The 11,788-nt window shown below is 44.2% G+C and overlaps 1 protein-coding gene across 3 annotated transcripts; it reads left to right on the top strand.

Annotated features, from left to right (window-relative positions):
- The first annotated feature begins 264 nt into the window (after positions 1-264).
- On the top strand, positions 265-9,826 carry AQP4 (aquaporin 4). 3 transcript variants are annotated; one of them, XM_075495690.1, is made up of 5 exons: positions 265-338; positions 4,631-5,045; positions 5,942-6,106; positions 6,477-6,557; positions 9,045-9,826. In XM_075495690.1, exons 1-5 carry the CDS (start codon positions 265-267, stop codon positions 9,321-9,323), a joined length of 1,014 nt encoding a protein of 337 aa, XP_075351805.1. In that variant the 3' UTR covers positions 9,324-9,826. The 3 variants fall into 3 exon arrangements, with proteins under 3 accessions (XP_075351805.1, XP_075351806.1, XP_075351807.1); XM_075495691.1 differs by lacking the exon at positions 265-338 and adding an exon at positions 473-504; XM_075495692.1 differs by lacking the exons at positions 265-338; positions 6,477-6,557 and having other exon boundaries at positions 4,638-5,045.
- The last annotated feature ends 1,962 nt before the right edge of the window (positions 9,827-11,788 follow it).

Here is an 11,788-nt window from a genome sequence, read left to right as displayed (position 1 = left end):
TTAAACACTTTGCCTCTTTTGTAACCCGCAGAGTTCTGGTAATGAACCAATGGGTATTTTAGATGGGTAAAGCTCCCTGACTGCAGAGTAGCTTAGACTTTATTTCCTTCAATACGGTGCGTGGCACAGAAGAAGCCGAGAAACCTTCGAGTCCTTCCCAACGCCGCGCGGCCCCCGCCGCAGAAGCACAGGGGGCTCGCTTCGGCCTTGGCTGCTTCTTTTAACCGGCCGCCGCGAACCCCCCGAATTAATCTGCGTATTCACATGATCGCAAGTGACCCGCAGCCGGTGCTCCGGCGGCAGTTTCGCAAGTCCCCTCGGCCCGCGCGGAGCAGCAGGTAGGGGCCCGCGGCGCTGGCCAGCCGCATGGTTGGGAGCCGTGCCACCCCCCCGCCCCGCGCCCCGAGCTCACCCCGGCGAGCGCCGCTCGCCCGCGCCCGCGCTGCCGCGGCTCCGCGCCCGCCGGGGAGGCATGAGCGACGGAGCGGCCGCTCCGCGCCGCGGGTGAGTGCGCGGCCCTCCGCGGGGCGCGGAGGGAGGGAGGGAGGAAGGGGGCCCCCCACCCAAACCGAAGGAGGCTTTGGAGGAAAGCTCGGGGAAGAGGGGAGCGGGGTGCGCGGCTGCGGGAGGGGCGCCCCTTCTCCGCGCCCGCGGAGACCCCCCCTCCGCTCGTCCGGCCCCGGGTCCCCCTCGCTGCGCCGGCGGGGCGCTCGGGGGTGCTGCGAGCTGCCGTCCCCCGGCGTTTTGCACCGAGGGGTGGCTCCCAGGGCACCGGGCTCCCCCTCCCCGAAGGCACTACCGGAGCCTTTCGGTCGTCCTTGGGTTTTGACACCAGCGGTGCGAAGGGGGGCACCCCCTCCTTTTCCGCACCCTAAAACTTTGTTTTGTCGCCACTTGCGGTCCTGCGACGGAGAGAAGCGTGTGCGGAAAGCCCAGCTCCCGCACAGCCAGAAAGCTGCGGTACGGGGCTCCCAAGCCTCCCCTTCCCACCTCCTGTAGATAGCCGTGTCGGTCGCCCATTCCACATCCTATTGGAAAATGAGGCGAAATGGTTATAAGCAAGCCCTGCGATAGCGCATTTGGTTTGCAACAGTAGCCTGTCTCCCTCCTCCCCCCAAGTTGGCAAGCGGGTCCCCAATGCCCAGTTGAGGTACCGCGGCTGTGCCAGCACAGGTCGGGGAGTATCTGAGTTTGCTGCGGAGATGCCACTGTAAATAGCTGCCACACGCCCAAAACTTCTGTGTGACAGTACTGTTGTGTGGAGTGGCTGGCTGCAAGCCCACGTCCGTCCAGGCTGCTCTGCTCCTTGAAACGGTACTAGTTAGAAAAGGAAGAATTCTAAAAATAACGTTTGACTTCTGTACTGAAGGCTTTGTTATTATTTCTATTGTTACGGCTTTGAAGCCATAATCATGCCTGCAGCCCTGATGGCAGCATGACCTGTAAAAACCCACCTTGCATCCTATCCGGCACAGTCCACTGTGTAATCTTGTAGTCCAGACCAGAGAATTTCAAGTGTGGCCACACATGAAATTAAGGTGTGACCATAACATCAAAGTGTCTTTCTGTTTTTCTGTTGCATTTAGTATTTATCAAAGACAACCATGAACAACAACTACTCCGAAAATTATTTTGCAACTTTGATGGGAAATCTTAGCTGCTGGAAAGTCCCATTTTGGTTTCAGACCTGGCACAGCCATCACTCTGTCTCTTCTCAAGCCTTTAACTGCATGCTGAAAAAATAGTGGATGTTGGAGATGGTGTTGATTTCTAAGTTGTTGATAGCTTTTGGATTTAAGTGAAAACCTGGACTCAGGGCTCAAACACAGTATTAAGCTTGTATTAACATTTGTAGGGGTTTTTTGCTGTGGGGAAGAAAGGTGTGCGGTTTGAAAGAAAAATTTGGCCGTGACAGCTGGGCATTTTGCTGGGTGTTGAAATCACAGAAAAACAGACTGCTTCAGAAAAACATGTGTGCATTAAAAATAGATCTTTAGATCATTAACTATCAAAGTATGGCTGACAGTGTAGTTCTACCATTTTGATTTTCTTCCATGTAGCATGCTGGTTTAGAAGAGCAGAAACTTTATGTTGGTGAGCAAGCTTCTGTGTTTGAGTTAGTTATGCTTTTGGCTTGCATGCAGCGTTTTTGCATTTTCAGGGCTATAAACAATACTGACTGAATTGGCTGGACGTGGTCTCAGCTGGAGAAGCAGTATGAGATCTGCCCTTCATAAGTGGTAGCCTCCTTCTAGACAGGCCCATCAGCGGTTCAGTAGAAGGTGTGATCTTCCAGATCTTCCCTGTCTCTCTCTTGCAGACGTGCGTGCACATGCACACACACTCACTCTTAATATGTTCTTCCAAGATGTTCCACAACTAGAGGGAAGCTAACTGCACAATTTTAATACCAAATACAAACACCCTTTTCTGTCTACTTCTACAGGATGAAGGAATGCAATTAATTTGCAGATCTCACTATTCTCTGCGTACAGAAAGAGATGGTCAGGCACACTCGGACAAAGAAGTCAGGATTCACCATACCCCTCTCTTCCATGCTCCAGAAACCTACATTCCCCCCATAGTGCCTTTGGTGGTTGGAAATTTTGCAGATGTCTGGAATATAACACCAGGCCTTGCATTTTGCTTAGCAAGCAAAAGCTCAGGGAAATCCAGGTTGCATCCCAGCTGAGCTGGGGGTGAAAGGGTGGATGAGTGCCGCTTCCCTAGTCTGTGCATCCAGGTTTCTTTTCCATGGGCTTCAGGATATGCTTCATCCCTATGTGAAATGTTCACCTGAGACATGCCCTGGGAAAATGAGCTTTTCTCGTTAAGAATATAGCACCTGTGTCTTACTCAGGCCACTAAAATAAATTATTAGTGAGGAAGTAGTACGGGTGTCAGAGGTAAGCCTTTAGGTTTCAGTGAGAAACTGGGTATAGGGTTCAAAGGTAAGGACAACCAAATACCTGTGAGCTTCAGCATTGGGGTAGGCAATGATTTTGGAGCCATTTTGAACAAAAAGTCTAGTCTAGGTAGTTGGTCATTAACTGACTGTTAATATGAGATCTTACAAAAACATCTTTCCATTTGTCTCGAGTTTGACCCAAAATCAGAAGATTTTGAGGGTGACTTTATTCTCTTTTGAGGTTCTGGCTTAAATTCTTCTGTAGCAGAGCAAGTCCCACTCAAGTCTCTCAGATCACTTCACAAGCACTTTGCAACAGGCATTTGCAGGAGATAATGTAATTCTTATTCTCATCTGAGAGTCTAGAGAACTGAGATAGAGTTTGAATGACCTATCCAAAATACACAGTAAATTAGCATAAGAAATGAGACAGGGAAACAAATTATTTGCTCCAGTCACAGGATTAAATTGCCTTTCCCTAACTCACTGCAACTATTAAGAAATTCATGGGCCATTCCTCTTGCAATAACTTGAAAAGGGCAGACATGCCTTTTATGCTTCTTTCTGATGTAAGTGGTATTAAATATGCATTGTAGCTCAGTTACCTTAGATAACAGAGCATAAATTCATCCATCTTCCACTTGAAATTCTGTTCCCAAATGTAGCAGCTGAATATTCTTTCTTTTGTTTTCTACTTTTTGGAGGGGTTGTAGGTTTTTTTGCTTTTGTTTTTAGAGAAGAGTCTTGTTAGCATTCCTTAGAAACTCATTAAAATGCTTCCCTTTTGGCTTATTCTCCTAATTTATTAATACCACAAATAACTTTTCTTTGGTGACCCACTTTCATAGGTATCTGAACATCTAGCAAAATTGTAACTCATCAGGAAGGCAGTGTAGACTAATAAATAGCATCTTCAGACAGAGAGGAAAATCAAGACACTTCTTTCTTTGCCAGAGTTCTACACACCACACATACAGAAAATATTGCTCTATTCCACAGCTTACTTGGCACCCTTAGCCCAAAAGAAAGCACTTTATTGATTGCATGATTGATTTAAAGGTCAGAATTTAGGATTGCATCTATTCTCCTGGCTGAATTCAATTTTTACCCTACATCCACAGTGAAGAAATTGCTCTTTGCATAAATACAAATTGAAATACTGGTCTGTGTGAGTGTTCAAACAAATAGACTTTCTCTTACAGCTCCCAGGGCAACCTCCCAACACTACACGGTTATCAAAACTATTAGGGTTTGACTGAGAGACTCCTTTTTATTGAATTGTCGTACCTGCTTTGTGAAAAGTACAGATTTGCTTAGAAAAAGAGGATACCCAGTGATTTAATGAGCATGATGGTCAACAGGCCACTGGAAGTGGTAGGGCTGTGCAGTCTCTAAGTCAGGCAGAGGTCAGCTAGTGTAGACAAATTCACATACTTTCACGCTCACTTATTTCAAGAGATACAGAGGTTGCTTTTTGTGAACTGAAGCTATACAGACAGACTTACTGCAAGGGGTGATTAATTACCCTGTGTCCTGCGGACACTCAAACACTGGTCATGTTTTAAGGACAGTCTGCTCTGAGAGTGCAGTCTGTGGCTGTCGCAGCCCAAGGATACTCCGCATTGCTGCCTTCTCTCCAAAGTCTGCTGGATAGCAACCCCCTAACAAGAGAGTATAAGGCTTATTTGGTGACTTCTAATGAAGCTTTGTTTTCCTTTTCAGTAAGTGTGGACGTCTGTGTAAGTGTGAGAGCATCATGGTGGCGTTTAAAGGAGTCTGGACGCAGCCCTTCTGGAAAGCCGTTTCGGCAGAATTTTTGGCCATGCTCATTTTCGTCCTGCTCAGCCTCGGCTCCACGATCAACTGGGGTGGAGCAGAGAAGCCCTTGCCTGTAGACATGGTCCTTATCTCCCTCTGCTTTGGACTCAGCATTGCGACCATGGTGCAATGCTTTGGACACATCAGCGGAGGCCACATTAACCCTGCTGTGACCGTGGCAATGGTCTGCACAAGGAAGATCAGCCTCGCCAAGTCCGTCTTCTACATTCTAGCCCAGTGCCTGGGAGCCATCGTGGGCGCAGGCATCCTTTACCTCGTCACACCACCAAGCGTGGTAGGAGGCCTGGGAGTCACTGCGGTAATCACCTCTCCTCCGGCTCTTGAACTAGACTAGCGTAGAGCCTAATAAAATATAATCAGTGTCACGCAGAATAAAGAGAGCTCAAGTAGAGATTTTAAGAGCTTCCTGGTTTATTTACAACATCTAGACAGGGCTGAAAGCTCTCCTTAGGATGGCTTTATGCAGCGTAATAGCTATAGCTGTTCTTTTTATAGAAGTTCTCTTTCTTAGAACTTCCCCAAATCTGATGACAGCAGGTAATGTTAATTTACATACAAAATTTAAATAATATATGCGTGAAATGCCATTTTCATATGGGCTGGGGAGGGGAAAATGAATTCTATGCCATTATGATGGGGATTGAAAAAACATCAATTTAAAATGACATACTTTTGAAATAGGTTGTGGCTTAGATTTCAGCTTTGTTCTAAACTAATAAGGAATGCCATCAGTTAGCCCTGTTGCAGGACTTATTAAAAATGCACTTGAGCTGTACACTGCTTAATTTTTAATTGAAATTTAAATTAATTAAGTCAGGGCTAATTAATGAATTTATAATTGAATAGTAAATTACAGTGTTCCCAAGAAAAAAAATGGTGAAGGGGAAGTGCAGCATTTGCAAATCCCTGTGTAAAAATAAACTATGCTTCTGCAGTCTAACTTTGAAGTTCTTGTTGGATGTTACTGTTAAGCCTTCTGTTCTCAGTCCAGCAGTAATTCTCCATGGCTCTCAAAATAAAAAAAAAAATTTAAAAAAAAAAAAAGTTATGAAGGAGGGGAACTTGTACCTCTAAATTTCATTGTTGTACCATTTAGAAATACCTTTCATTGAAACACAATTAATATATGTGGTGGCTTTCTGATCTACAAAATCACCTTTGTTTCATCTCCGGTGTTTCTTTCCCTTCTTCCAGGTACACAGGGATCTTTCCGCTGGCCATGGACTCCTGGTGGAGTTGATAATTACATTCCAGCTGGTTTTTACTATTTTTGCCAGCTGTGATTCAAAACGAAGTGATGTCACTGGTTCAGTAGCTTTAGCAATTGGATTTTCTGTTGCAATTGGACATTTATTTGCTGTAAGTTAATGGCTTCTCTTTAAAAAATAGACTCCTTTTCCCTTTATGACTACTTCAGAAGTAAATGGAAACTTCTGTGGCCTTTATAGCTGCTATAGCTGTAAAGCTGCTATATTCTTTATGGATCCACACCAAAACGCTTTGGAGTAGCAGGAGGGTCCCCTTGGGTCAGGTGTTGCATCAGAGGTTTTCTGCCTGTTTATGTGATGACTTTGTTAATTTTTTGATAAGACTCAGCAGAGTGGCAATACTTGCTGTCAAGATTAGAAGCCATGCAAAACCAGGGTGTCCCCATAGTACAAGGACTAGCAGAAACTGAGTAACTATCTTCAAGACTTTAATAACGGGTAACATTTTGTCTCTGCTTTAGATCAATTACACCGGTGCCAGTATGAACCCTGCTCGATCATTTGGACCTGCTGTGATCATGGGGAGATGGGAAAACCAATGGGTAACTCTGCTTTCATGCTTCCTTCACCATAGCGACAAACAGCTATCGGGATTTTTCATACATCATTTGCTTTTAGTTATCTATCCCAGTACGTCGCATAGAGACCATCACTGAGGAAGACAGGCGCTGACCTGCCACAAGCTTTGGTATAATTATGCTCCTAGCCTCGGACTGTGGTGCAGTATGCAGTTCGTTGGAATAGCGTTTTGCTATTCAGGGGCCGTTTTGTGGAGGTAGTAGCTGGGGTAGAAAGGAAATCATACAAAAAGTTCAAAACAAAAAAAGCAATCCAGCGAGACTGAAAGAATTGAACTGCTAGAAAGAAAAATCCTCCGAGGCAGATTGCAAACCCCCTGGTCACGCTGGTGAGAAGTTATGGAAGTAATTCTGTCAGCTTCACGTTTCACCTGGTTCTGCAGCAAACTGGGGCAGACGTGTAAAATGAGAGCAGGGACCCTCTGTGATCTGGTTCCCAGGGGAGAACCTGCCTCGGCAAATGCCCGCAGTGAGAGATGAAGGGGTTGCAGTCTGGTCTTTGCAGACCAGACCAGATGTTACCTGCTTCAATTCGAAAGCGTCAGCCTAACTAGGAGTATTTGCGCAGGAAACAATTTGATAAACAGATTGTGAATGATGCAGTCATTTTCTATAGTATCCCACTACTAAACTTATTAAAAACCAATTCACGTTTTATAAGGGAGAATGGATTGCAGCTCAGCTTCACCTAATTAAAGACAGGGAAAGCACTTCTAGGGACACTTTCAATGCTAACTGTAAGAGCTCAATATTACAGTGCATATAAGGATTTTCTTGATTTTTAAAGTATGAAGCCCACATTGCTCCCACTGCAGCTAATAACAGAAATAGCATTGTCTTCAGGCCCTAAGGCTCCAATTCTGCAAACACGATGCCATGTGTAACTTTGTTCCCAAGAGTTATCCTATTGAGGCAGATTTACCCAGTTATCAGTGAATGGCTTGTTCATACGAAAAACTACTGTAGTTTTTCACCAGATTAATTATCCATACTCTGAGGAAGCCTGTAATTTATAACTAAAGCTATAAACAATAAACAAATGTGCTATGGAGAAACTTGTAAGAGAAGCTTAGCTACTGTCCTGGTCACTTGGAAAGACGACCTTTTCTCCTCCTCCAGAGCAGTGACATTGGCATGCCATTGACAGAAGCCTGTGGGCTTCTGCACCAGGGCTTCTGATCTGCAGGATCAGAAGCCAAATTTGGATTATTTTGGAAATGTGAGTCTGAAATACTGAAGTAGATCTGTTTGTGTATACACTAGGAAAGGCTTTGTTTCCTTAAAAGTTCGTTGTCACCTTGGGTGAAAATGCAGAAAGAAAATAATTTTTCTACATTGGTGTTTATTTTGTGTGCCATCTTGCAAACAGTCTGTATGTGTTGTCTACAGCTGGCAATGAGCAATGAAAATTTATAGGGAGGCCTCTTGGAAAGAGATGGATCGATAAAACTTAACAAAACTATTTCTCTTTGAAGATGTGGGACTGCTTCTCAATCATCTTACTCCTGCTAGTTTAAAAGCAAACCTGTGCCAGAGCAACTATTTGTTGTATGCGACGACAGAGCTGTATTTGACAAGTCATATGTGACTCCACCAGGATCTCTGGCCTTTTTTGTCTCAAGAAATGTTATAGCTATGGTTGATCCGAATAAGGATGATGAAGAACCCGTACTTTTTTCTTATTGGACAAAGTTTAAAAAAATAAGTTAAATCTCCCATAAAGAGGGGAAAAAAGCTGCTTTCTATTAACAGGAGAAGGTAGGGCAGCCAGAGAGGATGCCTGCCTGCCTGTCCATGGGAGGTGTCTGTGGCTTCACTGCCGTTCAGCCGGTCTGCCCCAGAACATTGGTAACCAGACATGTAGACTGAAATCTTTTTCAGGCATCAGGGGAGTAGTAACTGTACCTCACTGCCGTGTCAGCATAGGTCCCTCTCCTCTGCTCCATGGGGTCCGCTGCCTGGTCATTCCCTAAACGCCGGCACGAGAGGAGTTTTTAGGGAAGAGCCGCACCCATGGATGCAAGGTGGTTTAGATGACTGGATTCAAAGTGACTAGGGAGTATTTCTGAAGGGGGTGAAATATATGTAAGGCAGAGAGACTGGGAGGAGGCAGAAGAAAAAGAAATTCACCTAGGACTAATGCCGTTAACTGCCTAAGAGACTGCCTTTTGACTAACTTCATATGTGATTTTAGAGCAGTCACTTAATTGCTGAGCTCCAGGTCACCATCTGTGAAACCTATGGTAGGATGGCAGATTTCATCCCAGGTCATGAAAGCCAGGGAACTATGTGACCATGCATTTCTGGAGAGTTGGTTTTAACAATTGGGCCAGGGCATTTTTCAGAAACTTTTCTGGGTGAAGTCTGTAGTGACATGCTTTTCTCTGAGACCCTGGCTTCTTTATTTGCTCTAGAGCTTAATGCCTGTCTTTTTTCCACCTCTTTTTGCAGGTATATTGGGTGGGACCAATAATAGGAGCAGTCCTTGCTGGTGCTCTTTATGAGTACGTCTATTGCCCAGACGTTGAACTCAAGCGCCGTTTTAAAGATGTCTTCAGTAAGGCTACCCAGCCGACCAAAGGGAAGTACATCGAGGTGGACGACAACAGGAGCCACGTAGAGACCGATGACCTGATCCTGAAGCCTGGCATAGTTCATGTGATTGATATCGACAGGGGTGAGGACAAGAAGGGAAGAGATCCATCCAGCGAGGTGTTGTCTTCTGTATGACTAGCAAGAAGCACTGAAAGCAGAGAGCAGCCTGCTAGCACGTTCACAGATACCCTTCCACCTATTAAAGAAACAGATCTCCTCTAGACTGAGCGTCTGCCATTTCTTAAAAGGTATGGTGTGGGCAGCTGCATGGTAGTGGTGTCACCAAACCATATGCTTGCTCCGTTGGAAGATTAGGACTTTGCTATAATCAGGATTCCCCATCTGTTATTCCAAATTAAGAGTTTTTCCTAGTATTTTCCTTTCCTTCTTTCTGGAGCAACCCCAAAGTCAAAAAAAGAGATGAAGCATTCTCCTTTAATAAATCAGTCAATAATGAGATAAAGATCGAGATGTTTAACATTCAGATTGACAGTTAAGACGTATCAGGAAATGCCTATAGACATGAAGACCTACTTATCAGATTGTTCTTCTGACACTTAATTGGCTGTTGTCAGCTCCGATTAGAACATCTTATCCATTAAACGTTCTCTGCGAGGTTCAGGGACAGCACCAACAGCATTTAAGAGTTTTATCCACAGTCAAGCAAAGGAGTATTGTTTCCACTCAGGTACATCACTATTGCCTTGCAAGCTACCTCTGAAAAAATGATACTTTAATAGATTTTAAAAAAAAACCACATTCTGTCAACCCATCAAATTTCATTCATGTGATTTGCGGTATAAATGTATTACCTTCATCCCTTCCCAAGAGTACATACGCTGAAATTGAATGTTGAAGTCTACTGTAATAAGGCTGCAAAGCATTTGACTGTACTTCATGCTCCCTCTTGTCATTGTCTATCTGGTGAAACATTCTCCTGGGGTTTGACTATTGACCATTTAGTGTTAGCAGACTTCCAAGGTCATGTAAAGAATATAAAGGCTTTCCTGTTACTTAATAACTCAAATAAGAGATATCAGAAGAAAAGAAGGCATATCTGTTTTCAGTGCACTTGTTCAAATACACATTTCTGTGCTAATTTATGTAAACTAAAGGTTTAAATTACTTACCTACTTTCTTACAAGATGGTTGGAGATATGGGGTTTTTAATTTATTAGTAATCTAGAGGGTTTTTAACTTTTACCTGTATTGAAACACTGATTGGGAAATATTTTTTTATAACAGATTATAAAAATACGACTGCTTCTGGCTTTTTGTTGTAACTGATGCCTAACTATTTGAACGGGATCCATGCTTGTTGCAGTGTTCGTATAGCCTCAGTTATACCTCTGGCAAAGGTTTCTTTATCTGTTTTTAGGAAAAGATGCAAGCACTTGCAGGGTTTTTTAGGGGGAAAGGGACATGAAATAAGTTCAGTAATCAGTCTTTCCCTTATAGAAGTATTTTGATGGACATGATCACCCCAGCAGAACATTTCTCTAAAGCTGTTACTGACTTACTGCTTTTGTTTCTGATCAGTGGCTTTGAGTTTTACAATATGCAGCTGCAGAGCAGTCAGGAGCATGGTATTATTACGGTAATTATATAGTTTTTATTTTGAAATTGAAAAGCTACTCCTGCCTATTTAGCAATAAAAGGGGAAAAAAAGCATTAGTCCTGACTGTGAGCTGTAATAGCCTTGTCTGTTCTTTGACATACTCTACATGCAATCTTTATTACAGGGAATTAGATGTTTCTAATGAGATAATAAACCACTGCTACCCTCAAATCTGTGCACTATGATCCAAGGGCAATTCTACTATCCCAACTTGCAGCACTGTATAGTCCCAGCGTGTCCTGCCGTACTCATTTTCCTAGTTTCACACTTTTCTTGTCTTAAACCCTGTTAGTATGGCGCAGGCTCCCTGCACTGAGCATGAGATTCATGACTCCTTCATGCATTTGCAGTTGGGCCGTAATCTCTCCCTTATTCCACCCAGGCACAGCATGTAGCACACGCGGGCGCAGGACAGGGCTTCCTTGGGTGACCCAGCTACAGCCCCGCTCCCGACGCATGAGGTCTTCCACCAGACACACTCCCCATCGCATACCTGTTGCAGCATCACGGCAGCGGCTGCCTGTGGAGTCTGGTGAAACAGCTGATACTTGCCCTTAGCTGTGCCCTGACACAGTGACAGCATCATGGTTCAAGGGCATGAGCATGCTGAGGGACCTGCAAGGGACAATGTCAAATCGCAGATAAGAGCTCCTTCCCACAGCAAGGACTAAGTCTCCTGGGGAAGGGCAACACAGATGTGATGTTTAGACCCCTGCGTACATCTGCTCAGATGAGTAAATACCATGCTGAATAGATTCAATGAGAAAGATCAAAACTTGTGGGGTTTTTTTTGTCTAGGCATTTGTTCTGGCTTTTTTCTTTTCTTCAAATGCTGTATTTGTTAAAGGGACACTTTGATTAAACCTTTTGCATGGCTTAAACAGGTAAAGTAAAGAGTAATACACATAGCACTGGTGGATTTTTAAGCAAAGGTTTGCATTTTTGTATTTAAAGACACTCCTTAGAAGCTCTTAATTTGTGA

The sequence above is a fragment of the Mycteria americana genome, chromosome 2 (genome assembly GCF_035582795.1).
Source record: "Mycteria americana isolate JAX WOST 10 ecotype Jacksonville Zoo and Gardens chromosome 2, USCA_MyAme_1.0, whole genome shotgun sequence".
NCBI lineage: Eukaryota > Metazoa > Chordata > Aves > Ciconiiformes > Ciconiidae > Mycteria > Mycteria americana.
The sequence above is the reverse complement of the archived record's forward strand: the minus strand, read 5'-3'. Positions and strand labels throughout refer to the sequence as shown.